Raw genomic sequence first — 27,573 nt, forward strand, 5'->3', positions numbered from 1 at the left:
ATTAAGAAGTGTTCCATATATATATATATATATATATATATATATATTAGTATAAGAGAACATATATACAATGTTATGTACTTTACTATTTTTAATTGTTACTTTCTTAAAATTTGTCACAATTTTATTGTCAAAAATTTTAAAGAAATTATATCATATATTATTTTTTAACTTTTTTTTTACGGTTTAGGTTGCCTAGTAGTTTTTATATGTGTTGTTATATGAATTTGAATTACGATTTAAATTATTCCATTAGTTTCTATGTAAATTTTCGTAAAAATACAAAAAAAAAAAAAAAAAAAAACCCCTAAATTTTAGTAATTTTTTAAACCTAACAATATCAATATAATATGTTTTTTGTTATAAATATTAATAATTATGTGGATGTTCAAATCTTTTATTTATTACAATTAATTGTAATCAACATTCATTTTTTCTTTTAGTTTTCTTGTATTTGTATAAAAAGAGGTTCACCCCGTTAGAATAAACAGCTGAGAAATTCTCATTCACTTTCTCTTTCTCTCTTCGTCTTCTTCTTCTTTCTTCTCATCTATTTTATATTATTTTATAACACGTTATCAGCACGAGTCGCTGCCCAAGCTTCAAGCATGAGTCTCTACCCAAGCCCCAATGTAAGTAGTTAAAGTTCTTAAATTGTTTCAAGGTCACGATATACTAAATATATATTTATATATATACTCATCTGACTGAAATAATTTCAAGAATCATTTGTTTTCCTTTTTCTATTTATCTATATATCTATATATATTATATATATATATGTTTTTATATGTTTATTATTGTTTTCATATATATATATATTATGTTCTAATCATTTATAATATTTACAATATATGTGTGTATATGATATAGTAAAGAAAATCTGTATAAATTATACATATATCCTGAAGATTATGTATCCTCGATAAAATATTGCATATATCCTGATGATTATGCATCCTCAGTAAAATCTTGCATATATCCTGAAGATTATGCGTCCTCAATAAAATATTGTCTTGAATATTATGCAAATGTAATATTCATCATATAGTTTACGGATATATTATGAAAGAGATGAATACATATTTTTACATATGTTCTTATATCCTTTGAGGACAATGAAAAGTAATCTAATATCGATATAGATTTTGACAAACATTTTCTGAAGTAAATATTTTATATTTGTCGAAAAAAAATGATTGTATTTATGTGAATACAATTAAAGAATGATTATTATTGATGCAATTTTATAGTAGGTTTTGAATACCAAAAAAAATGTTAAGAAAATTGCATTGAAACATCAAAGTATAAGAATAACAATGAGCATGACTAATGTTATTTAAATACATGAGGCATGTATTTATTGTTCATCATTCAAGGAAGGATACGAATTGAATTCAATTACTTTTAAAGATTGTTCGTATTCTATATATTAGTCATATTATTATACATTGTTATTACTTGCAATGTTTATATTGGAAATTATTGCATGTGGCATATATTAAAGATCAAGTTTTGCATACATCTTGGAGACTATGCAAAAACTGTATTCATATATTCTTGAAATATTGTAAAAGAAATTGATGAATAATTTCTTATATTCTTATGGATGAACAATCGTAAAAGAAATTTATAATTATGTTCTACTTGTTCAACGTCATTCCCTGAAGTGAATGCAATAATTTTAAATAATCGATGGCATTATTTACTACTCAAATATTTTCAGAAGAAAGTGGAAACAACCAAAAGATGAGATACCACACACAATTAAAGTGCATGAAATCTATATATCATGTGTAAAAATTGAATAATAGTAGTCGTGTACCTGTAGTACAGACAGACTTATAATCAAGATAAAAATATATTTGATTGTTGAATAGAATGTGAATTGTACAAATTTATTGTACATTTAGAGTATTTAAATATCATTCCCTGAAAAGAATGAATGGACATGAAATTCTATTTCAAAGAGTATAGATTTCACATATATTGGTAATGCTAGAAAAAAAATAGAACTTGTATCGTCCTCTCCAACCGCCCCTTGGGAAGTTATGATGATGATGGTGAGCCTTTGAACAGGCTTGGTCAGCCTTCGTGTTAGGCTTGGATCACATCTTAGTCCAATCTTCAAAGCCTCACATTCTGGATGCTAGATCATAGGGAGATAGGTGGGTCTCTCCTGCATCCATCCTCTCTGTTGATACTTTTGCTAAGATACTAGCTAGTGGTCTAGTAATGGGTGTTCATTATGAGATACCCACTAGAGATCAGAGAGCGCACCGACTTGCCCTTAATTGGATGGCATGGTTGGAGCGTCATATACAGCAAGGGGCAGTATTATCGTTACATCCTTACTTCAGAGACATCACTGCTTATTTCGAGATGTGTCCAACACAAATCACCCTAAAAAGTATCAAGTACCTTTCGGCAATGTTTGTTTTGTATAAAGAGTTAGGCTGGCCTCACCTCACTCCTTATGAGATTGGATACTATTTCAATCTGAAGTTTTCCCCGAAGCAGAACAGAACTGGGTACTTCTACTTCAGTCAAGTTGGCCACCAGTGGTTGGGTGACACCAACAGCACACCCATGTCCAAAGTAGGTGGGTACACCTAGAATTACTTCGTTGCTTGGGACATTCAGAATATCGGGCACTACCACTTCTAGCGGGTGCCATTTTACAAGCACTCCATCCCTACATTGCAGATGAGTGATAGGGTGAACCACATCCTATCTCTTTTTGTGGAGAAGAGAAACATAATCAGATTGGCCAGTGTGGCCAACTTCCAGAAGTACGACTTGTACCCTCTTGCTCCTGGAGTTGTGGGAGCTCAAGGCCTACTAGTTGGTGTGGATGGAGCCCCAACTGCAGAGGGAGTTTGTACTAGTGATGGATAGGTCCCTGACTTGGATGATGACGTGCCTCTGTCTCACATTGCTCAAAATGTGGAGAGGAGTGAGAGGGCCATCTGACGGCGCTTGATCCGCGGGGGCTCAGTTAGTGATGCTTCTCTTCAGATTAGGCATGGAGGCTAGAGCTCTACAGGACCTACTCGCTCTTTGCCTACATCTAAAGGCAAGGGCAAGGTGGTTACTGAGGATTCAAACGATGACTCTTCTGAGGATGATGGTATTTGATAGTTGATTACACCATCTTTTACATTCTTGTCTTGCATTGAATATTTGTGACTTGTTCTGATTTTGCTACTTTATTTTTGCAAATATGTCTTCCAGATTGAGAGGTCTTGCTGGTGGACCTTTTGATAAGCCTTCAGGTTGTCCGAGGGCAAAGGTGGTTCGGACCACCCGTGGTAGAGATGTTGTTGGATCATCTCTTCCTCTTCCTCCTCCAGGGCCTGCACCAGCTGGGCAACTCATGATTGATGATCCTCCGGCTAGGAGGGAACGACCTTCAGGTAGGGGTGCCCCGAAGCCCGGTCGGGGAGTAGGCTCATCCTCGGGGCAGAGAGCCATGGAGGCAGCTCGCAGGCACCTAGAGAGAGCCCCTCCTTCTATGGATGATGATGAGCTTTAGGAGCTCGGTGACAGTGAGCCAGACAAGCTCTACTCTACTGGCCTTCGGGATTAATCTATGGTGAGTTGCACACTTAACTTTGCTTATTTTTTGGCATTTTTGCAAGCTAGCTAGCCAATGATGTCTTTCAGGATCCAAGACGGTCAGATGGAGCTAGAGACACTAACAGAGCCCTGAATGCTAGAACTTCTGTTTTACAGCACAAGAAAAAAAATTGTAGTATCCCTGACTAAGATGAAATGGTTGTTTGGGACCAATGCATTGATCAAGGCAAGCAATGTCAAGCCGTCTTCGTAATACTTGGACCCTTATTAGTACTTGGGCCTAAGCTGGACCCAAGTAGACCCTAATTGCTCACAAGCCCTCTTCATGGGTGACACACATCCTTGGTGGAAAACACGGACATCAAAAATGAACTTCGACATGGAATATTGAGTGCAAAGACTAGAAGAAACATCACCATTTTTTAGATAAAGTGGTATTGTGTAAAAAAAGTTTCAAATAGTCAGCACACTAACAATATAAACTCAAATTTGGTTTTAGTATCACTTTATGTTTGTAAAATACTATTTTAGCAAAAAATTCATGCTTAAAGTTAAAACCCAAAAAGTTAAAAATAAAAATTGTATTATATGTACTGTTATGGAAGTTAAAGCTATCTATAAATTCTATAGCTTGTAATGCGAATTCCCCAATTTAAAAAAAATAGGGGTATTAATGTGATTCAATTTGTTTGTACATGTATTCCTATGTCCCAAGTTACAAGAATCCTATAAATTTGAGTTTAGGTGCCCTGAACATGAACATGATGATGCTTCTTGAGGTTTTCTAAGATGTCAATGCACCTCTTCAACAAGGACTTTGCCTCCCCATTTTTTTCAATTTCAAGCAATTGAATAAGCTCGTCCATAAGATCTACACTTGCTGTCCAATACACTGATGGAATGTGCTCATATAGTTTAAAGATTTCCAAAAGACAATCTGAAGCCGTTACATGGACCTGTATCAACGTGAAAACCAGTCACTTACTAAGATAAAAGTAGTTAAATTTAAGCGAAGACATTTATGGAAATCGTTTTCACTTGTCATGATGTGCATACCTGAGCAATCTTCACCGTTGTTATGCATTCAACTATTTTAGGCGACACTGACTGATACACCTGAACAGGAGAACGAAATTCAATTGATCCAAACAAGCAGTAACACATATACAGGTATGGATGGATAATTTTGGCTCATATTACCTTTTGGACAAAGATTGCTACCCCAGCATCTATGGAGGGTTCCTTGGAGTCATCCAAAATCTTCTGGAGCTTTGAGCAGAGTTCTTTTATTGACGAAAACGCTGATATTTTAACTAGAAAAACAGTGGAAATGCATGAGATAAGCAACAAAACAAATCAAATTCATCAATGATAACAGTATATTATACATAAAGCTCTTGCAACTTGGTTAAGAGCAAATAGGAAAAGAAAGGTTACCTGTCCAAGGAAGCCCAGGTGAAAGGGACATAATCAGCAAGTGAAGTAAGTTATCCTGTTGCTCAAGAATATCAGTTAATTGTGCTACATGAATGCAAGATGTCACACATTCCAATAGTTTGTCATTCGGAAATGAAATCTCATCGGCATCGTCTTTTTCTGTCCACAAAGCAAAGATAGATTTGTAAGCTCAAATGAGATAGAAATTGGTGTTATAATTGAAAGGTATATTGAAATTTTGTTATCACCAGATTTAACAGCATCATTTGTCAAAGTTAGTTTCCCAGATTTGTTGAGAGTTGCGGACTGGCACATCTCAAATAGCATTGGAAAAGTTAATTTAAAGAACTCTGGATTACCGAAGGACCTCACAACCTGAAATCAGAATATGAGACAATAATGGATGTCAAAGAAGACAAAATGCCTACTAGATTGGATGTAAGAATGGGAACATGAGAAGCACAACTTTCAACAAAAGGAAAGCAAATGCAAAACAATAATCTCTAGTTATAGCAATATTACCGAAGACCTTGTACATCAGATATATATATATCATTTGTGAAAAACCAATTGAATATATCAGGAACTGACAGTACGTAACAAAAGTACATGATATGCATAAATGAAATGAAATGGAAAAAGAAGGCACAACCATATGGAAAAAACGGGGGAATGAAGAAAGAAGCAAGACATATTTCCAAGAGCATTTACACAAACAAAAGAAAGCTTTCAACGATAGGTTGTGGCTACAAAATGGAAATAAATACCTGTTCAAGACAAGATAGAGCTGCTTCACGGTATTTTTTCGACTTTTTGTTACATGCAGAGGAAACTACACTTAAAATGGCATTAGGAGTGGTAGGATCATCAACCGAAATTGCTTTATGACATGACTTGGAGAGAGCCCCTATGGCATTAAGTAGAGTTTCCTTGCCCTGTCTCATTCAACGTTACGTTAGTAGACTAATGTAAGAAAGGGAAAAGATAATACTATTTTGACAGATACAATATATTGCCTAAATATATTGGCTACTACATTCAACTAATGTATTGTGTTTCATTTCAATGTTTTGTTCCTAATGCACTTGTTTTCTTTGTCTGCACAACTCCTCTTAGTTCCACATATGGTTGACTGATTATAACTAACTACAGAAGCTTATTAGAATGTTGTATGATTAGGATGGAATTAGAAATAGTATTCAATTTTTAGTTTCCGGATGAACTTTTCATATAAATCATCCACTTTATTAATAACATTTTATTTTATTTTTCATTTCATCAAAAAACATTTGAGTAATTAGTTCATTGATCAATGATTATACCTCCCACAAACGCCCAGGAATTTCTTTCATAACAGCTTCGAGTAACACACGATGATGAGAAGCCAAGGATTCACCTAAAACTTCACCTAGTTTGCAAATTGCAAGACCAGACTGCAATTCATGTAATGACAACCATGAGCCAACAATTATAAACGTATAAGTTGCAAAAATAATAAAGTAGAAATTGTAAGGTGATGAAAGATAAAGAGAAACTAAAATAACTTCACTTAAGAGGGGTTAGAAGAAAGCTTACCTTCTTTTTACTTGACCATGAAGATGATGTAATGCTGTCACATATAAGAGATACAATCTCTCCCAAATACAATTGGAGGGCTATGCTTTCACTGCTAGTATTTTCTTCCCATAACTCCTCAAAAAGTCCAGAGACATTCTTGTCATCCTCGAATCTGTGTTTGCGAACATTAAAATTCCAAAGCAAACAAAACACAGCAACTTTACGCAATATTCAAACAAATAATAATCAATTATAACAATAATAGAATATTACAACTTTCCTGCAGGTTAAGCATAAAATATTATCACAGTGCTTTCAGTTTCTTAAATATGAGTTCACACTCCAGTTATAGAGGTCAGCACGTTAGAAGCCAAAGGAGATTAAATTGCAAAGGTCATAACAAATAAGGTCCTGCAAAAGATTATAGCAACTTTTCTAATGCAAGGAGACCCTGTAAGAGATTACAACAAAGCAATGGAGTTGAGCCTGTCTTCTATAGTCACCTTGAGTAAATTACTTCTTTACAGTGCTAGATCTGCCTTCTTATAGTTGTGATTAGTCTCATTGGTTTGCCAAGATTTGGTGATAAAAAATAATGTAACGCTAATTTAAGGTAAAGTCTAAAGTCACACCAAAGAAGAAAGATACGAAATTGACCTTGAGATAAAAATAACTGGAATAATTGATGTATGATATCCACTCAGAACATCTGAGGCCATGGATGAGTAACTTTTAAATAGAATTGCACACGTGATTTGAGCATTCCTATCACCAGTATGCAAGGCTGCAGTATCTTCAATTAACTTCTGGGCCTGAGTTGGTGCAGCATACTTTAAAACTATGGCACAAGCACTGGCAAAGGCACGTTTGGCTGCTGCACTTTTCTCCTCTTTAACAACAGGAAACAACAACTTCAAAAGCATGCTAGTGTATGGTTTGAAATCAGAGCCCACTTTTTGAACAAGTAAGCTAAGAAAGCTAGCAACACCAGCCCTGTGAGAAAACACAAGACAGGCCATGTCAAAGAAAGCACCAGACAAATAAGCAGATTTCTAATGGTGTAGTCATATTTCATGTACACTTGCTTCTCTTTCTTTTTAATTGTTTTTGTATTATCAATGTAAAGAGAGAATAAAAAAGAAGAAAAAAGAAATAAAGACATGTTGCCATTTTTACATGACAATCACATACTTTAGTCTCTACTTAAATGACCTGCACATTTTTGAGTTGCTCACTATTTTTTTTTCTATTGGTATGGTTAGTACACTTGGTGCGTACAACAAAGAGATAATGAGGTCCCAGATTCATACCTCCCTTACCACTGAGCTAGCTAGTGGGCATGGAGTTTCTTACTAATGAAAATAGAATAAACTCAGTTCATTTCAGGATTCTTGTAAATCCTAACAGTGTATGTTCAGGTTTGATACAATTTTGTAGATTTCTTTTTCCCATCCTAGTATTATATTAATAATATAAGTGAGGAATCTCTCTTTGGGCTTCAGTGACAAGAATTTTTGCTTTCTTTGATTACTCATTTCCTTTCAGTTTCCCTATTTACAGTGGATACTTTATGGATCATTAATATCTTTTCCATATCTCAAACGATCAATTGTTAACTCTAAAAAAAGCGAACATTTGGAGAATATTCCACAAAAGATCTATGTATCTGAAGCGCACAAACTAAGAGGAACAAGACAAAAAGTTAACAATAACAAGAAATAACTAAAAAAAATCCATAATATCTGGATTTGAAATAATAATGTAATTAATAGATACCTAGTATTGAGACCAACTCCTGATCGGACCAATTGAGCAAGACGAGGAACCAATTGATCTAAGGATTCAGAATCAACAACATTTAAGCAGAGATCGAGAGTTTCCCACATTGGAGAGCCTTTTGCTATTGAGATTCTCAGACTTTCAAGCTTCTCTATTTGTATTCCGGCATTTGCTGCATGCAACTGGGTGACAATCACAAACAAAGAGATAATTTAAAGGAAACAATAAAAAATTCCTGAAAGTATGAATGGCATATAGTTATATAAGTTTCCAACCTCAACGTAATTTAGACCTTGGTCTTCAAGGCTAGATAAACTTTCCAGCATGCAGCAGACTAAATCAGACAAGTGTGGACGAAGAGCAAGTCCTGCACCCTGTAAATAAATTGGAGAAACCCAGAATACTTTTGAGATTTAAAATACGGATAGAAGAACTACAAACAACTGAAAAGAAATGTTAACCTTTGCAAGCTTCATTACAACAGCAATGGATGCCTTGCGGATATTGTCAACTTTACTCAATATGCCTTCCTTGAGCAGAACAGGCAGAACAATGTTCATGGCCTGGCTAGCATAGGCTATATCCGTTAGAGAAACATCACACAGTCTAATAGTTAACGAAGTAACAGCGCGGCATAACTTTTCACCGGAATTTCTGACAGTCTCTTTTATGTCATCCATGGCACGGAAAGCTGCTGACCATAATGCCTTTAAATGCTTTCCAACCTAAAATTGCCGAAGAGGTAAATGAGAAATATAACACAACAGTAACATGGATATAAAGAGGGGGAATGAATGGAAAATTATATGCCAACACATGATTATTTTCCTATGCTTATGGAAAATTTTGGACAGCTACTTGGGTCTTTAGAACCAAACATTTTGAGGATTTGTCCTTTCTAGACTTATGTAGAGAATGGAAAACATTTTTATAAGCTTCCTAGATGCTATCTGTAACCAAGGTTTTCCTCCGCCATAAGTGAGGTTTATTAATAAATAATGGGAAGGACCCTAGATAAATGGGTCTTTTCTCTTTTCAAAAAAAAATTATTTTCCTATGCTTAGAAAGAATGCTATCATACTCATCTTTTGGTCATATGTCTTGTAATGACTCCCTTCCAAGTTTATTATAACTTCTCATTTATGGTGGAGGAAAGCCATGGTTACAAAATTGGGGAAAATTACAAAATTTATAAATTGAAATAAAACATAAAGCACAAGACAACATAAGGAAATAAAACTAGATAGCTTGTAACACCAGTTCAAAAGATTTTCCCAACCAAATCCGTTTTTGGGGGATGTGTGGGTGGGATTAAATTATGTCATCAACTCATTTCCTTACCTAGCAAGAATAAGCCCAAAAAGAAACCAGAGCATATCTAAGTTTATAGGAAATCTCAACTCTTAGGTAGCTTGGAATTTCAAGTTTTACAGAAACTTGCACGAGAGGGAAATTCCACAAACGATGCGATTGTTGGACACTGGAAAGGGTGGAAAATGTAAGTACTGCAGAAATTAAAAGGGTGCGAGCTCAAGTCTATTCTCTTGTAAATCTGGTTTTTACTTATTGAGGAATAGGGAGCAAGGGAGGCAATTAATTTAGTCCGATGTCATTTGGAAACCAGCAACTCCACCCAAAGTCAAAATCTTCTTATGTTACTGATGCTGAACACGGTGAACATACATAAGATTTTGCAAAAGAAGAAGCCCTCTTTTGCATTATCTCCAAGATGGTGTGTGCTCTGCAGAAAGAAAAACAAGACTAGTAGACACCTCATCCAACACTGTGACTTTGCATTACAATTTTTGTACAAATTGCTGAAAGAATTTAACATGCAGTGGAGTATCCCAGACGGAGGAAATCTTGGTGTTCAGCATTAAAGGTTGTACCAAAAGACAAACTCTATGGCTTATTCTGGTCAAAAATCCTATGGAAGAGCAGATGTCCTTCCAAAGTGAAAGTTTTTTGTTGGCTGGTGGCTCTAGAAAAATTAAAAGTGCACGCTGTGATGCAAAAAAAAAAGGCCATTTTTGTGTTTGTCGCCAGGCTGGTGTGTTGGTCGTAAGAAAAGTGGTGAAGATGTGGGACATTTGTTCTTGAGGTGTAGCTTTGTACATAGGCTGTGGATTAAATTGCTAAATGAATTTGAAATTCAGTGGGTCTTTCCTGAATCAGTCAACCATATGATAGTTAGCAAATTGGGTGGAAGTAGAAGAAAGACCAGCTTATGGAGAACCGCAATTCTTGCAGTTCTATGGGCTATTTGGTTAGAGAGAAATGACAGAATTTTTCAAGGTGTGGAGAGCTCACTAGATGTCTTATGGGATAAGATTAGATTTTGGACAGCTACTTGGGTATATAAGACAAAGTTCTTTGAGTAGTTCTGTTTCTAGACTTAAGTAGAGAATGGAGAGCCTTGTGGTAATTTATTGTGATTCTGGGTTATTGTTTTTCCGTTTACTAGTTTTGTTTCGGCTCTGGTATAGTTTTGATGTTTTTGTCTCTTTTTGCTTTGAGCTATAGTGGTTGTATCCATGGTTTTCCTTCGTCACGAGTGAGACTTTCAATAATATATTGGGGGTGGGGCTAGTCTAAGAGAAGTGACCTCTTTCTCTTTTTTCAAAAAAAAAAAAAAAAAAAGACACCTGGTTGAGGAAGAACTACGAGACGTAAAACAAAAAAATATGCTGATTCAAGTTGGGCATACTATTTTCATTTCCAAACTCTATGTCGTCTTGCCATACCAGCCTTACTATGGGGAATTATGCCTGGAAAGGAATAGGAAGATTTTTGAAGAACAATTTATGAAGATGGAATGTCTTTAGGACAAGATTGGAGTGTGGGTAGCCAGATGGCTTCATAATGTAACGGGATTTAAAGATAATGTTCAATTCGAAAATATTCTTCAATGCGTATGACCCGCGCAAACGGATCATCTCCATTCAAAAAAGGTAATACCACCATTGCCAAAGCTATTGTAATGGTCCTGAATTGTCTAGCTATTGGTGCACTCACAGATCCACTACTGTGGCATGCCAAAATCTCCAATTTGCGATGTTTTCGGCTGTTAACAACACTTTCTTGAAGTTCTTAGAGCTTTCTTAACGGTTCTTGGGTCTCCAATAACAATTAAAATTGTTGTTGAAACTATTGCTGCAGTTGTTTCCCAAGTTCTTGGATGGATTCTTGAATGGAGCCTTCGATTTTCGACACCACTGTTTCCAAAGCTTCCATATCCTCTTCGAGTAGAGTGGTAAAATAACTTTTCTCCACAGAGTTCTTTGGATAGAATAGTCTTAGACTAGAAATATTCTATCAGCTATTTCCCAAAATAAACACCAGTAGTGAATATCTTTATTTTGAAAAAGCAGTGGCAAAGTTACAATATCGAGCTTTTGAGAGGCTCGTCTTTCCAAATTCCCAATCTTTCGAGAGGATTGTTCTCTCCACAAGAGTACTCTTTTCTAATTCCAAGCTAATCTCAATGAGGTTTCTCTCTTTCTATTTATAAGCATAGGTCTTAAAACAGACTTAGGCCACCTAGGATTACAATTGGACCAATATAATTAAAATACTAAGACAACTCAGCCTATGTACACTAAAAGACTAAGAGCATGTTTGGTATTGTTTTCTGTTTTTTGTTTTCAAAAAATTGTTTTTAAAAATGAGAACAAAAAATAGTTTTTGAAGTTTTTAAAAACAAGTCATGTTTGGTTAGTGTTTTTTAAAAACAATATTGACCAAAAGTGAATTGGTTTTTTAAACAGAAAACAACATTTTGTTGTTTTCAAAATTCTTGTTTTTTGTAACTTTGTTTTCTGAAAACTGTTTTCAAAAAACAAGGCCAAACAAGTCAAATTGTTTTTAAAAAACAATTTTCTGTTTTTAAAAAACAAAAAATAGTTTTTTAGTTATGCTGCCAAACATGCACCTAGTATTTCATTTAATCCTTTTGTGATATACAATATAAGTCTTAAATCTTCTATCAACTTTGTCCCATTTAACTTCTGGAGGAACTACCAAATCTGGAGTTGCATCAAAGGTTATAATAATCTCATAACCAGTCAATCTTGTTCTCACAAATTCTGATCGAATTGTCGTCTTTTGTTAAGCATGAATACCTTGTGCTCTGTTCTGAAACTCCAGTGTCGTTGATGGCTCTAAGAGATCAATAGCAGAACGTTTTTCTTGTCCTAAAATTCTCAGAGCCCCTTCCATGCATGGCTTGATTCTCTCAAAAGGAGGAGAGAGAAGAGAACATTTTTCTAGAGGAGAAAACTAATGATTTGTTTTATAAATGCAAACAAATTTCTTTTTATTAAATCAAAATTTCAAAATTTAAGGGGAGCGCTCTTTTAAATTTTGGCAGGTTTTCCAAGTAAATTTCTGGTCTTTGTTTCTTTTTTCTTTTAAGAAATTACAAAAAATTGTTGCTTAAATTATTTAATGTAAGTGAAAATAATACGAAAACTGCATTAGGGTGCAGTAAACGTGCAACCTTAAAAAAATACAGTACATAAAAAGGTTGTCAATTTTAGTATTCAAAGGAGAATTTCATTTAGCCTGACATATAAAATGGATACTCAAAAACATGTACATCGTAGACGTATAATATACAATCAATTGTGAAGCGTCAGACAAAAAGAAATAGATGTTTACACTTTTTTAAGGAGTTAAGATGACTCACACTTAATAAATTTATTAGTGAAAGCTTCTCGGAAATTATAAGCCAAATTTAAATATGTGGGTTAGATGTTCTACAGCCACCACAAGTCTTAGTGTTTTATAAGTCGTAATAAACTCAAGTACTTATGCCAAATAAGTTAGTTTGAAAAATAATAATTAAGAATTTATTGGTAAATCACCTGATCGAATTTCCGTCCTTGGATGATATCTGCAAGAGCAAGACAGGACGCCTCACGTGAACGCCATAATCTAGAACCACATTGAATCAACAAATCATCAATAATAACATCCAAATGTTCATCGATTGTCTTCTTTGAATCTTCCACTAGTGACTTCCATATATGTGACATTGCATCCTACAAACACCAGAAGAAAGAAGATATGAGAACTTATAGATCTAACACGGCGTGCAAGATTACTTGAATGGATAATTCATAAATTTTCCATGCGACTATTATAAGAAAAATATACTGAAGATGTAGTAAAATATTGCATTTCTACAGCTATGCACATTAACAATTGAATAAACAACAGCCTTCAAATAATATATAAATAAACATTTATACAGATTTTAAGAATCTGATGGTCTCACATCATACAAAGCACTGAAGGATCTATACCTGCACATTTTTATCAGGATCATACTGATAACGAACAAGCCTCGGAATTAATGAATGCAAATGTGGCTTAAGAATATCCCCTGCTTGCTTTGCAATCTTAGAAAACCCAAATGCAGCACCCCTCTTTGAGTTTAGAGATGCTTGATGATTAGCCAAATCCATAAACCGATAAATGAGGTCAGGTTGCCCCATTTCATTAGCCAAATTGCATAGTTCCTTATAAGTGCTTAGTTTCCCACCATTTAGACCTTCGCCAATAGCTCCCTCTTGAAAAACTTCAGAATCTTCAACAAGCTGATAAAAAAATTGGAAGTTAGCATTTTCAGGAGAGAAAGACAGACAGAGACATAAATATAATACATACATAGTGTGTAATATATATCTATATGTATATAAAAATTAATAGGGAGAGAGAGAGAGAGAGAGAGAGAGAGAGAGAGAGAGAGAGAGAAAGAGAATAAACTTGCCTTGATTGCTCTTTTCCTTTTCCCTGCCCCAGTAAGGGTGTTTACAAATGCATTTACTAAGTTTTTCTTCATTGATTCATCCCCAAGTTCATACACAATACTCATGCCTTGAGATGCTAACTCTTGTGTAAGTTCATTTTGTTCACCAAGCAAGTGTGAAAAAGCTTCCTGCATTCATATGTAAAGGTTTTGTCAAAGAGTTCTAGTATATAGTGTTTAGCTAGGGCAAAGTAGAAAGCATCCACGCAATTAAGTTCATCATAATTTCCTGTTTTCAAGTCAGATTAGAAAGAAAAAAACACTCCTAGTGGAAAAGCATAGGAAGAGTCAAAAAGATCTACATTATAATTCAGCTCTAAGAAGACAGTTTGAAATGAGATCCACTGTGATAGGTCAAATATCTAAAGTGGAAAAAGAAGATAACAAGAGAAATGATTGCTTGTAACTGGCAAACCTGAATTTCCGGAAGCATATTCTGGATGGCAGGGTGATGGCCACAGTACATTAAAATTGATAACAGCCAGACAGATCCAGCACAGCGCTCTTCTTTTCTGGTACTATATAAAAGATTATCGAAAAGCTTTCTAGTAATTGCATCTCTAATAGTGGAATGAAAATCTTCATCAACCATACATGTTTCACCGGTACTATACTTTGACAATGTTAAGTTCACATCTCCCATAAGAAAGTTGGAACTCATAGAAAGTGTACTATAATTAGTTTTGAGAATCACATCAGCAGTCACAGGAACCCCGCCCCACAAAAATGATAGAGCCTCACCAGCAGCAAATAGAACATCTTCAACCTACACAACTCAATAGCTGCAGGAATTAGACATCTATAATCCACTCAAGTGCTGAAAAAAAAAATTATAGAAATAAAATATTGCAATTGTGATTGCGGTTGTAATCTTTAGAGGTTTCTGGCTACTGCCTAGGCAGTAATACAATGTGAATGATAACCTATTGATCTTTTATTAATACTATCTTGGAAATAATAATGCTTAATGTAATAAGACCATGAAAAAAATAAATTGATTTGATTATATACAACCAAGTAAATGAATGAAGCTAGTAAATAGCAGAGAACAAAAATAGTTCTACCAACCTTGGACCGGGAAAGACTATAGATCAAATCAAGAGCAAGGTTTAGACGAGAAGTTGATGTTTCTTTCATGCAAATATGTCCAATTGCTATAACAATTTTTTGCATTGCTTTAATATCATCCCCAGATAACAGCTTCCTCAACTTTTCTTGTAAAATTGTAAGTATGTCAACTGCAGTTTAATTATGGGCTACTTGTTAACAATATTTCGAAATTGGCTGACAGGAAATGATAGGGGAGATTCAGGCAGTCAATAATATTTGAATGTCTACACTGCTTACCTGAATTAGAGTCATTGGTAAGTAATGGCAATGGAACTCGCAATGCAATATGACCCAATGCTTGCATTGCAACTGAAGCCAGTGTAGCAGTCTCAGAGCTAACAACATCAACAAGAAACTTCAGTGTCTCTTGAAACAATGCCTCTGGAATCTGAGATAATATTATGTCAAGACATAAGCCCGAGTGACACAGAAGTACTAAAGAACATTATTATTTCAAGTCCTCAAAAGCAACCAACAATCAGGAAGATGCTGAATATAAACCATGTCTGAAAGATGCTAGGATAGAATTACGACTTACTGAGGGCACTCGGGATATGCAATCAGCAGTAACATATCCTATAGCACACAATGCTCCATGCTGAGTCTCAAATCTGAACAAAATTGATTTTTTCTTCAAGTATCCATATTATAATTTACACTGAAAACAGAAGGTGGCTTGAATAATTACAAGCTTTAACCCCAAATATAGATGCTACAAACCTCAGTTTCTGTACTCCACGAATTGAAGCAACTAGTTCACTAATTATAGTTGATGATGTAGCTACAGGAAGAGTAGAGGAAGCTATTCCAAGTAGACGTGCTGCAGATTCACGAGTATCCGAATCCACATGACTAAGTAGTTGCCTTATCCATGAAACTTTCAGTGCATAACGAGTTGCTATCATCTATAAATAACAGGTCAACAAACTTAGCACATGTAACAGTATATATAAACATATTTATATACATTGGGAACTTCTTAAGTAGGGGTATCACTTTTGACTCTAACATAGGAGTGTTTTCTATTTTCTTTACCTCAAGAAATTATATCCCAGTTTTTTTAATATGATATTATACATTGTAGTTAGAACAAACATCCCACGTATTTTCGAAAAGTTCTAAATGATTTACGGTGTCAAACATAAAGTTCAAAATAGTCAATTGCACACGTAAAGTTACAAATGCAATTGAATGTTTGAATCCTACTTTCAGCACTGTAAATTATTTATAATTTTCTAGAACTGAGGAGCATGCGTACTGTAACAATAATGTACCCCGTTATATATTGAAAAAATGGAGTTATAATTTGTCCATATATCGAAAATACAAAATAACCCTATGGTAAGAGCAAACGTGATACCCCTAGTTAAGAATTTTCCTATATATATAACAAAGAGACAGAACAAGTAATTTAGTCCGCACAAAAGTATCAGCAATATTGACCTCTGGGACACAAGATCCAACAGCAATCAATGCATTGGAAGCAATGGCATGCAATTCAACAGATCCTTCAAAAGCCATAGCATGTTCTAACAGTGAACACATATTTTCAATAGCAGATTGAACAGTCGGTGATTCTTCTAAAGATTTGTGTTTCTCCAATGCTGACTCAAAGCATTTCAATAAGAATTTGATCATAACCACATATGTTTTTGAAGGAAAAAGAAGCCTTTGTTCTCTCATCTCAGATGATTCTAACAGCTTTGGTTGTTGTCTGAGAATAAAATCTAGCATGGCTTCCAGATTTGGATACTGCACATCAGATTTTCCGCTCATGCTAAACCCATTATCGTTTTTCAAAAAAAGGCCTTCATTTGCTATTTCCCTGAAAAAAGAGATATATCAGGATGCCAAATTACATTTGTCACAAGTTTGTAAGATGCATTCCTCAGCTTTTGTTGGTTTGGTCTTTATAGATAAATAAGAAGTTTTTATTTTATGGAATTATAAGACATTGTTTTATGATTATGACTACTGTTTGTTATGCTAATTTTTACATAAAGGTATATTTGTAACATGCATTTTATTTACTTCCATTCCAAAGTGAAGTAAACATGAAATGGAGTACTGTCAAATTTGATATTGATTCCTAACAGTAAAGTAAAAAGCTTATACAGATTCTTATTCATCAATCCGATTGAAGGTGAATTCGACTACTAGTCAATCTAATTGTTAGTCATTTCAATTACGAGTCTCTTAAAAGCCTAGGCTGAGCTAAAGATGGCACATACAAAATGGTGATCTTTTTTTGCATACAAGATTTGAGAAAGTCCAGCATTGGAGAAAAATTAAAAATAAAAGGTGGGACAAAAGTCACATTGGAAACAGATAAAAGAAACATGCAAAGTAACTATAGAAAGTTTTAATAATGTTTAAATATTCTATAAAAGATGAAAGTTTTATTCTACTGTGCTTAATTAACTGTGGGATTTGAGCCAACCATGAGAGCAATAGCAAATTAGCATTATTTATACATGAGTTTACTTAATTGAGAAAAACAAACATAAAAATAAAACACTCACCTCCATGAAACATAATGTTTACTTAAATATAAAAGTGTAATGAAACAGGAAAAAAAATGTGATCTCGGCACGTAATTCAAAGTTTAAATTAAACCAAACCTGATATCCAAACTAGTATCAGCTGCCCCGAGCATACAAATAAATCGACTAGGGCAATGTTGTGAATCAAACAATGATGTTGCCCATCTCACAGCACAATATCTCACTTCACTTAGTTCCTATGTCAACACAAGAAAATAGTCTTCATGATGAGTTTAAAGGTAAAATAGCAAGGGAGAAAAAGAGAGAGGTCAAATCTCTTATTGTATTAATCTAATAGGGACGAATCAAACTATAGAAGGACAAAACAACCTAAAACGTAAGAGTGTCCAAACCTCTTGAGAACTTTTCAGTAAAAGCGTCTCCAAATCTTTCAACACAGTTGTTGGTGCACCCTAAAGATCAAACAATAAATTAGTATAGTGAACAGAACAATAAAAATCAGTTTAATATACTTAATGTAAGTGAATGTAAGGGTATTTTGTCTTCTGAATTGGTGAGAGGGTTTAATTATAATTATTTTCTGATTTGGATTGGCAGCACCTAACATAATAGCTTTATTTATTTTCCTATGGCTTTCTCTTTGATTCATTGTATTATTTTGATTATCTATTATTTTCGGTTTTGTTATTGTGCTTTGTTATGACACAAACATTTTAAACATTTTTTCCCTCTCCTCTCTCTAAAGAAACTTTCAGGCACGTAAGGAATTTACATTTTTTCCCTCTCCTCTCTCTAAAGAAACTTTCAGGCACGTAAGGAATTTTCATGGCCCTACTACTGGCCATGGGAAAAACCGGCTGTCCTGGCACCATGACTCCACTGGTCATGGGAAGAAAAACATCCATAACCCTACTGGTTTGGGAGTCGAAAAGTGTTCTGAGTCTGAAAGTTCTAGGCCACATCGGTATTGGATTTTCATAACTGAACACAAAGCATTCATGCTAACTTTGTCCAAGGATGGTGGATTTGTGAGAATCTGCGAGAGGACTAGCAGGATTCAAGATTGCTGTAACAATTGATGCAGCAGTTTGGATTCTGGAAATTTTGGAGGAGATACAGAAGAAATAGGGAAGCAGAGGAACTCATTCAAAAGATTCTTTCAGAGCAATACAAACAGCTGCTTCTTGGAAGTCTTCCAGAATGCGAAGGGTGTATTTCTTAAGATTACTGTACTGAAAAAGAACATTGTGAAGATGGTGATCATCCCTGAAGAAGTTAAGGTGAAGGGCTGGAAGGAGTTCGAAGATTGTCTTAGCAACTTATTGAGAAGAAAGTCCACGAGGAGAGTAGAAGAGATCCATGTGGTAAAATCAAGAAACAACAATAAAGCTTCATGAGCTAACGTGGTGAAACAATCAGTGGCTTAAGAAGTAGCACCACAAAAAAATGGGAACAAACTCAGGGAAGAAAGGGGAGGATACCAGAAGCACCAGGGGAATATGAAATATGGCAATCTTGGTGAATGGAATTTTTTACCCACTTTTGAGCAAGGATTCTGGTTTATAAAGAACTTTCCAGCAAAGCGGCTCAACCAGAAAAACTTCACGGATTATTTGAGTGCAAAGCAATGTATTAAAGACTGGAAGTTGGCAGTTATTATGTTTAGAGATAACAGTAAAAGTTCTTGGAGTTGCATCTTTTTTAATTTATTCATGGAAGTGGGAAAAAAACTTGAAATCAACTGTTTGATGACAGGACAACTATATGGTGCAAGAATGAGAACAAAAAGGAGGAATTGTTGAAGATAAAATAGAAGAAAGTGGCAGGCACAAATGCGATAGTGACCTTTGTCAATTGGTCGCTTGAAAACCAGAGCAAAGACGTGAAGATTGAGTGCAAGGGGTCTTGAATTGGGGTCGAAGGGCTTCCTATAAATCTCTGGAAAATGAAAACAATGAGGAAAATCGAAGCCTTATGCAGAAGACCCCTTGACGTTGATAAAGAGACTACTGAAATGAATTTTTTGCCTCACATAAAATTGAAATTGGAGGGTGATTCTAATGGCTTTATTCCTCAGACCTTAGCAGTAACAATTGACAACTTTCACTTGGTATTGAAATTTTTCAAACTCAACGAAAAGAATTATAGATTTAATGGAGGTTTCAATACACTCTGGTTTCAAGACATGGCTATGTGCCGTCTGTTAAAAGATAATGATGAGGGGTTTGAAGAATGCTCGATTGAAGGAACAAATAAGGACGATATGGTGGTTGATTGATATACGGGGGTATTGAAGGATGGTTAGGCCATTACTGATTAGAAAGAAGATGGTATTCAGGTATCGGAGAACCAGACGCTGGTGGAGAATCATTGCGTTGAGGAAGAAGTCGAGAAGATGGGGATGGAGCAAGCCATTGGTGATTCAGCAAATCTCGAGGTGGATAGCCGTAGTTATTTAAATACATTGATTGATATTTCAAGTCCCGAAACCAGAGCATGCGGAGGTGAGAAGTCAAATAACTTGAAGAGAATATTTATTCGGCTATTTCAGGGTTTGTCTAGGACACGTGTACCAAATTTTGTCAAGAGTCCAGAACTAGGTGCTTTCTCCCTTTTAAAAAACATGTGTCAGTATGATCATAGTTTGGGCCGGGAGATATTTGGCCGAAATGTAGAAGGACCAAGGAGTGAGGACTGGGGGTTTGATGGGCTTCATAGTCTTAAACCAGGGGAATTAATTTACTATTGTAATAAGCCTTTCAGTTTAGTGATGGGCCGAGATTGTCTAGCAACTACTCTCTCAGATAGGATCGAAAAGGAGACCAAGGACTATTTGATGACAAGAAGAATTGGGTCGGGGAAGGACGAAAAGGCCCTAAGCGTTAAAAAGAGCCACGTACTAGTGATAAACGAATTCTTCAAAGGACTACTTGGGTCGATAAAACCAAAAGCTAGAGAAAGCTTTAAATCGACAATAATTAGCTTCTGGGAAGACTTTGAGATGAACAAAAGAATGGGAGAAAATAAAGTATTACACAAGGATGGAGAAGATGAGCAAGAAGAGGAAGTGGTGAATGAAAAAAGACTTGATAGTTTACAATAGGAAAAGGAAAGCAATAGATCACTTCTGTGAAGAATTTAATGGATAGAATTTGGGAAGCTTCTAGGAGAATTTGGAAAAAGGCAATAGATCTTTGGAAGAAGACTTTCTGGAACTTAGTTCGGAGTGTGACTCGTCAGATGCGGATGGGGAATTCTTCAAATGAGGATGAGAAAGAAGACCAAGAAGACATTATTTGTGACATGTAGGGACTTTGGAGAGGAGGAAGAGGTATCTCAAAATCAGTTAAGTCTAGAAGGGAATCAGAGAAAAAAGGGTATTAATTTGGAGGACTCTTTGTGGGACAAGATTGTTGAGTCTGGCGGATTTGGGATTGGAAATTCTGCAAAACAAAGAGATAGGAAGGCAGAGCGAAGGAGCGAGTAAGAATGGGAGAAAGAAATGCAAAGAGCTAAATCACCTGACCTTCAATGTGAATTATGATAAGAGCTACAAAAAGATAGGGGCCATGAAAAAAGATTAATGAAGATCCTTTCTTGGAATATTAGAGGTAGTGGTGATAAAAAGAAGAGAAACACAATTAAAGCAACTAATTTTAAGGCCAATCCAGATCTAGTAGTTTTACAAGAAGTTAAGAAGGAAGCAGTTAATAGAAGATTTATTGGAAGTATCTGGAGATCAAGATTCAAAGCTTGGATACTACTCCCGGCCATTGGGAGTTTTGGTAGTCAAAGCTTTTGAAAGAGATGGAATGAAACTTTCATTTGTCTTATTCCCAAAAAACTCAACAGTTGCAAGGTAAAAGACTTCAGAACAATCAGCCTCATTACTAGTGTATACAAGATTATCGCCAAAGTCATTCTCCTTGCTACAAGACTTAGAGGAGTGTTGGGTGACACAATATCAGAAACTCAGTCTGCTTTCATGGAAGGCAAACAAATTTTGGATTCAATAATGAGGTCGTCGAAGATTATAGATGACGAGGCAAGAGTGGCTTTGTTTTCAAGATTGATTTCGAGAAAGCACATATCAAATTGGATTGGGATTTTCTAGAGTGGGTTTTGTTGAAAAAGGCATTTGGAGAAAATGGAGGAAATAGATTAGAGGATGCATCTCAACAACATCATTCTCTATCTTCATCAACGGGAGTACAAGGGGAAGGTTTTTAGGGTCTCGGGGACTAAGGCAAGGAAACCAACTATCTCCATTCCTTTTTACATTGGTGTCTGATTTCCTTGAGAGAATGGTGAATAAAGCGGTGGATTCAAGTTCTTTCTCGAGATTCAGTGTTGGCAAAGATAAAGTGCAAATCAGCCATTTACAATTCACGAATGACACTCTATTTTTTGTAAATGATGAGGAGTCACTTCAAAAGTTGGTTAGAATTGTTGCAGCCTTCTGTGGTATTTCAGGATTAAAAGTGAATTTAAGTAAGAGCCAACTGTTGAGTCTACGCCTGAATGAAAAAGTGGTGGAACAATGTGCTCTTCAAATCGGGAGTGAAGTAGGCAAGTGGCCTATGACATATCTTAGAATGCCTCTAGGTGACTCGCCTAGGAAGAAGAGTTTTCAGGTTTCGATTATGGATAAATGTGCCAAGAAACTCGACGGTTGGAACTGCTCCTCATCTAGGGAAGATAGGCTTAATCTTATTCAGTCTATCTTATCTTCCCTTCCAATATACTCTCCCTCTTCTCAAAGCTCCAAAATTAGTCACACGGTCTTTGGAAAAGATGATAAAAGATTTCTTTTGGGAAGGTGGAGATTCATTGGGCAGTGAACATTTGATTTCATGGAAGGAGGTATGTAAGCCAAAGAATGAGAGGGGGCTCGCCATTGGAAATTTGGATTTTTGAAACAAGGGGCCGCTTATGAAGTGGCTTTTAGAGATATTCTTTAGAACTGAATTCATTATGGCATAGAGTGATTAAGAGTCGCTATGGTCAAGCCGAGAATCTTTGGGACTCAAAAAAAGGTGTTCGGTTATCTCCACAAGGACCCTGGAAAGATATTTCAGATTTGTATGACAAATATTTGGAGCTAGTGTATTTTAAAGCGGGAAAAGGGGGTAGCATTTGCTTTTGGGAAGATGTATGGATTGGAGATTCAGCTTTGAAAAGTGTCTTTCCGATGTTAGCGGTGATCTCCAAAGCCAAGAATGAAAGTATAAGGGAGCTAGTGGTGGACGAAGGGTTGCCAGGCAATTTAGAGAAGAGTTGGAATTTTATATTCAGAAGAAACCTTTTGGATAGGGAAGTCCCTAGTCTTATCAGCTTAATTCAGCGATTGGAGCATGTCTGGCTGCTCACCATAGATGTATACATCAGAATTTGGAGGCTTAATTCTGGAGGCATTTTCTCTTGTATATCTGCCTTTAGCTGGTTTACTTCAAACCCAAACCATAGTGGCCTTTTTTGGGCAAGGATCCTTTGGAAAAGCTCAGTTCCTTCAAAAGTTAAGGTCTTTGGATGGCTAGTGGCTCTAGGCAAAGTCAATGTTCATGAGAAGTTGCAGACGAGATGACCTTACATTTGTATTTCTCCTAGCTGGTGTGTGTGCTGTAAAAATAGCGGGGAAGATTTGGAACACCTATTTTTAGAATGTCGTTATGTTCGTGGAATCTGGCTGCACTTGGTAAATGAGTTCAAACTTGTTTGGGCTATGCCCAGTTGTGTTCCACTAATGATGGTGAGTAAACTAAGGGGCAGCAAAAGCAAAAGCAAACTATGGAGAACAGTGGTTATGGCATTAATTTGGGCTGTTTGGTTGGAAAGAAATTCTAGAATCTTTGAGGGTCGCGAGAGTTCAAAGGAAGAACTTTGGGAGAAAATAAAATTCTGGTCAGCTACTTGGGTATACAAGTCTAAACATTTTGAGGATTTATCTTTTCTAGATTTGTGTAGAGAATGGAAGTCTCTAGTGTATGGGAGAGGGGACGTAAGGTTCACACCATTTTTTTTTTCCTTTTATGTACTTTTTCCGTGGTTTTTTGTTCTTTTTCCTCTGCCACAAGTGAGGTAATCTATATAAATATATCTATATATATATATCAGGAGGGACGGGTGACAATGACCTTTTTCTCTCTTTCAAAAAAATTGTATTATTTTGATTATTAATAATACAAGTACTGACATACTATTTCAATAAGAAAAATAGATTTGTGTGTACATATATATAACAAAAAGTTTTAAATCATAGTTTCAAGGAAGGTGTAAACACTAACATACCTTATACGCACTAGAAAGTGATATAGTTGCCTCTTGAATAATGAAGCGAAGAGACTGTGCCTCCAGTTTCAATGCACCAAAAAGTCGCACCGCCATGTCAACCTTATCTCTGGAAAGAGAGAGTTTCACCTTTAAAATCTCATCTTTAAAAGTTTGGATTAACATTTAAAGGAAACAAAAGGGGGATATTAAACGAATTTTTTTTTTTAACTAGGATCCACCTAACCATACAATACTTGGGGACTAGGAAATTATAGCAATTACTATGTATGTACCCAGGAGGGACTCAAACCTCAGACCTTGTGAGAGCAAACTACATGTCTAACCATTTGAGCTAACCCCTCTTGGGTATATGAAACAAATATGTTGACTTGGAGAAAGAAATAACTTGTACGGATGATACTTAGTACTAGAAGAAAGAAGTAGAAGAATGTACCTAAAAAGTTGAGGCATGCGCTGTGCAAGCATGTTAATAGCTTGGTAAGCAAAAGTTTTGGTATCCTTAGCAGCAGCATCTGATTGAATTTAGTACAGTAAAACAATGTTATACTATAAATCAACATGATTGTCATATGATTAAAAAACACAAATGCCATAATTCTTTTTCTTCTTAAAAAAAATGACCAATTGAATATTTACAATAGAAATGTCACTTTTCTTTTATCTTCTTTTGGGAAAATAAATAAATAAAAATGATGATGGCAATATTAATCCAATAAACTTCAATGCATAGGACAAACCTGACTCCGTATTTGAATAACTGTCAAGTGACTTTAAAATTGCATTCAGTATCACTGGACCCATAAGCTTCAGCTGGTTCATTTGTGACTGCACAACACAAGAAATTAAAAGTAGACAAAAAGATAAATATTAAAAAAAATAGAGAAAAAGTTTTTGGGTGTAGAAAAGAGAATCCACGAAAAAAAAAAAAAACTTACATGTTTAAATACCCAGACAGTGAATTCCATTCCCAACTGCTTCAACCTTGATGTAGTATCATTTCCTTTCACATCAGAAAATAAAAACATAAAGCAAAGTTCAGCAAATGGTAGCCTAGCAAGTACTATAGGCAAAGGGGTTATTAGCAGCAGATACAACAACCCCAACCCCTCCAAATCCAGACTCAACTTTTACATTGATTAGCACATAACTACCAAAAAATCGATTTTTTTCTTTTGGTCCCTCAATTACGTAATAAGTTGCAAATCACTATAATTGTTAAAATGCAGTAACTAAATCTGTGCCACTTTCTAGTAAAAAAAATGTGTGCCACTAAAACAAGAAAGAGATATACAAAAATGGTTAATGCTTCCAAGTCATTGACGAGCTGGAAAAGAGAAGAAAAAAACCATTCAAATCACAGAAAAGAACAACCCATTTTTACCCTACTGCAGTTCCCAGCTAAATAATATAATGAGCATCTGCTTTATAACTTGCACTAAATAAGCCAATACATTTCTGTATGTGTAAAGATGTCATCTACGAGATTAGAACAAAGAGCTACAAACTACATATGATCAAATAAATACAGAGCATTTCAAGTAGATTTTTGTCTTTTTCTTTGAGAAAAAAAGAAGAGAGAGAGAGAGAGAGAGAGAGAGAGAGAGAGAGGTCAATATGTCCATGAATGACCTCCTTCCAAACATAATGACAGCCCTCGCTCATGGCAGAGGAAGGCCATGGTTACAAAGATCAGAGTATCACTCGAACCATGAGTGATAACGAAAAGAAAATTATAAAGATTAAAATTACCCGAAGAAATTCCACTCTCTAATTAAAACAGAGAGAGGGATATCCTTGAAGCCTTTTACATTACAAAGCCAAAAGGCTAGCTGCAATTCATCTTGACAGAGGCAGCATAATATTTTTTTATTTTCCAAAAGAGCATACAAGGTAGTCTACCAACAATGTTTCAACCGTTCATATTTCAGTAGTATAGAAAGCCATTGAAGAAATGAAACTGCAATCAAGAGGGTTTGTTTAATACAAAATTGTTATCAATATATTTTTTGTAAGATACAAAATGCTACATTTAATACATGAAATATATATATATACATAAACAAAAAAAAAAAAAAAAAAAAAGAAGAAGCCGGGGGTTGAGGGTTTTTTTCTACCAATTGGGGCCCTCCCTTCACCAACCCCACGGGCATGGAGAAAAAAGTAACGCTCATTCCATAACAAAGAATACAAACAACCAAAAGAAGGGAGAGAAAACACTATTAGGACGTTTTAACTTAAAAATGTAGTTTTATTTTTTAAAGAGAAACACATGTATAATAATAAGAAAAATGTAGTTTTCACCATCCTCTATGCATTTTTATATATGATTAAACAAAACTTGAATACTTTATGGCGCATCAGATTTTTCTCAAAAAGATGAAATAACAATTTTATCTCAATAGCTTCCAAGTCCAGCAAAAGACAAAGACGTAGAAGCCCTTGGAACACAAAAATATAAAATAAAATAAACAATCCCATACCATATATGCAGCCAAAAATGCATTGTAATGTAGATGGGAAACTATTTGCGGCTGTAATGGATCTGCAGAAAGTAGACATCAGCTTTACTTTCAAAGCATGGTTCCCAGGAGTAACCCTAGACTCAGGAGCAACATTTTGAGATCCGGCAGATCCTGCAGAAAAATTAAGAGATAAGTTGACCATGCACAAAGTATTTCTTTATGTTGATCCTGCATAGTATTTCTATGAAAAAGAAAAAAAAGTTTATGTCAAGTAAAACAACAAAGTATGGTGGAACTCCCATTCATCAATCACAAAATTTAAGCATGCTACTACACTAGTGCCTTATATTTCAACAGAATATTTGTATGTAATATTAAGCAAAACTCAAATATGCATCACCGTATTAAGTAACAATCGTTTTCTTCAACAAAACCAAAGCTCCTCAATTATGATAACATTTTTAACAAAACAAAAGGCCCTTGAGTTCATTAATATATATATATGCACACACAGTAGAATGAGCCGAACAGAAAAGGTATAGAAATCTCAAACAAACATTAGTAGCAGAGTAAGTATGTTAGCTCAGACAACAATTAATCAACTCCAATATAATACAGTAACTCATTCAAATCATGTAAGAAAAGAAGAAGGTATATTCTATACCATTAAACAGCAAGAAAAGTTTGTTTATGAGGTTCATATCATCTAGGTTAGTGCCATTAGCCTTCTTCCTCAAAAGCTCCTCACCCCTTTTTACAACAGGGTCTTGACTAGAATCAATCAACAACGACAAAGTCATTACAGAATTATAAAGTATGGTCAAAAAACAAAATGCTACACAGAGAGTGACCACAAATAAAAAACCTATGAGTACTAAAAATTACTACTTACAAATCAACAGAGGCAGCAAGATACAGTGGATAAACAAGCTCTGGTGCCAGCTCCATGACTTCAACAACGTTCAAGATCCCCAACTGCTTACAGAAAAAAGTAAATAGTATCATAAATTCTGACTAAAAGATATCTTATTATAGGGGTGAA

General features: G+C 35.2%; 1 protein-coding gene across 2 annotated transcripts in view; it reads right to left on the reverse strand.

Moving 5' to 3' along the window:
• Positions 1 to 4,147: 4,147 nt before the first annotated feature.
• Positions 4,148 to 27,573, reverse strand: part of LOC133032995 (uncharacterized) — a 28,328-nt gene continuing 4,902 nt past the window's right edge. The window contains exons 6-35 of one of the 2 annotated variants that reach the window (XM_061107489.1): positions 27,424 to 27,506; positions 27,196 to 27,302; positions 26,550 to 26,702; positions 25,005 to 25,069; positions 24,807 to 24,894; positions 24,503 to 24,581; positions 24,067 to 24,175; positions 18,171 to 18,230; positions 17,896 to 18,014; positions 16,718 to 17,099; positions 15,995 to 16,179; positions 15,813 to 15,885; positions 15,512 to 15,662; positions 15,233 to 15,402; positions 14,580 to 14,930; positions 14,126 to 14,293; positions 13,659 to 13,952; positions 13,218 to 13,394; positions 8,814 to 9,077; positions 8,628 to 8,726; positions 8,350 to 8,534; positions 7,231 to 7,566; positions 6,592 to 6,745; positions 6,339 to 6,449; positions 5,784 to 5,951; positions 5,265 to 5,391; positions 5,017 to 5,175; positions 4,780 to 4,892; positions 4,636 to 4,695; positions 4,148 to 4,535 (exon numbers count right to left, since the gene is read on the reverse strand). In XM_061107489.1, the coding sequence (XP_060963472.1) occupies positions 4,320 to 4,535; positions 4,636 to 4,695; positions 4,780 to 4,892; positions 5,017 to 5,175; positions 5,265 to 5,391; positions 5,784 to 5,951; positions 6,339 to 6,449; positions 6,592 to 6,745; positions 7,231 to 7,566; positions 8,350 to 8,534; positions 8,628 to 8,726; positions 8,814 to 9,077; positions 13,218 to 13,394; positions 13,659 to 13,952; positions 14,126 to 14,293; positions 14,580 to 14,930; positions 15,233 to 15,402; positions 15,512 to 15,662; positions 15,813 to 15,885; positions 15,995 to 16,179; positions 16,718 to 17,099; positions 17,896 to 18,014; positions 18,171 to 18,230; positions 24,067 to 24,175; positions 24,503 to 24,581; positions 24,807 to 24,894; positions 25,005 to 25,069; positions 26,550 to 26,702; positions 27,196 to 27,302; positions 27,424 to 27,506 (4,806 nt within the window). In that variant the 3' untranslated portion in view covers positions 4,148 to 4,319. Of the gene's footprint in view, positions 4,536 to 4,635; positions 4,696 to 4,779; positions 4,893 to 5,016; positions 5,176 to 5,264; positions 5,392 to 5,783; positions 5,952 to 6,338; positions 6,450 to 6,591; positions 6,746 to 7,230; positions 7,567 to 8,349; positions 8,535 to 8,627; positions 8,727 to 8,813; positions 9,078 to 13,217; positions 13,395 to 13,658; positions 13,953 to 14,125; positions 14,294 to 14,579; positions 14,931 to 15,232; positions 15,403 to 15,511; positions 15,663 to 15,812; positions 15,886 to 15,994; positions 16,180 to 16,717; positions 17,100 to 17,895; positions 18,015 to 18,170; positions 18,231 to 24,066; positions 24,176 to 24,502; positions 24,582 to 24,806; positions 24,895 to 25,004; positions 25,070 to 26,549; positions 26,703 to 27,195; positions 27,303 to 27,423; positions 27,507 to 27,573 lie in introns of those variants that run through there. The other variant, XM_061107490.1, reaches the window with a different exon arrangement.

The sequence above is a fragment of the Cannabis sativa genome, unplaced genomic scaffold (genome assembly GCF_029168945.1).
Source record: "Cannabis sativa cultivar Pink pepper isolate KNU-18-1 unplaced genomic scaffold, ASM2916894v1 Contig1, whole genome shotgun sequence".
In the NCBI taxonomy this organism is placed as follows: Eukaryota; Viridiplantae; Streptophyta; class Magnoliopsida; order Rosales; family Cannabaceae; genus Cannabis; species Cannabis sativa.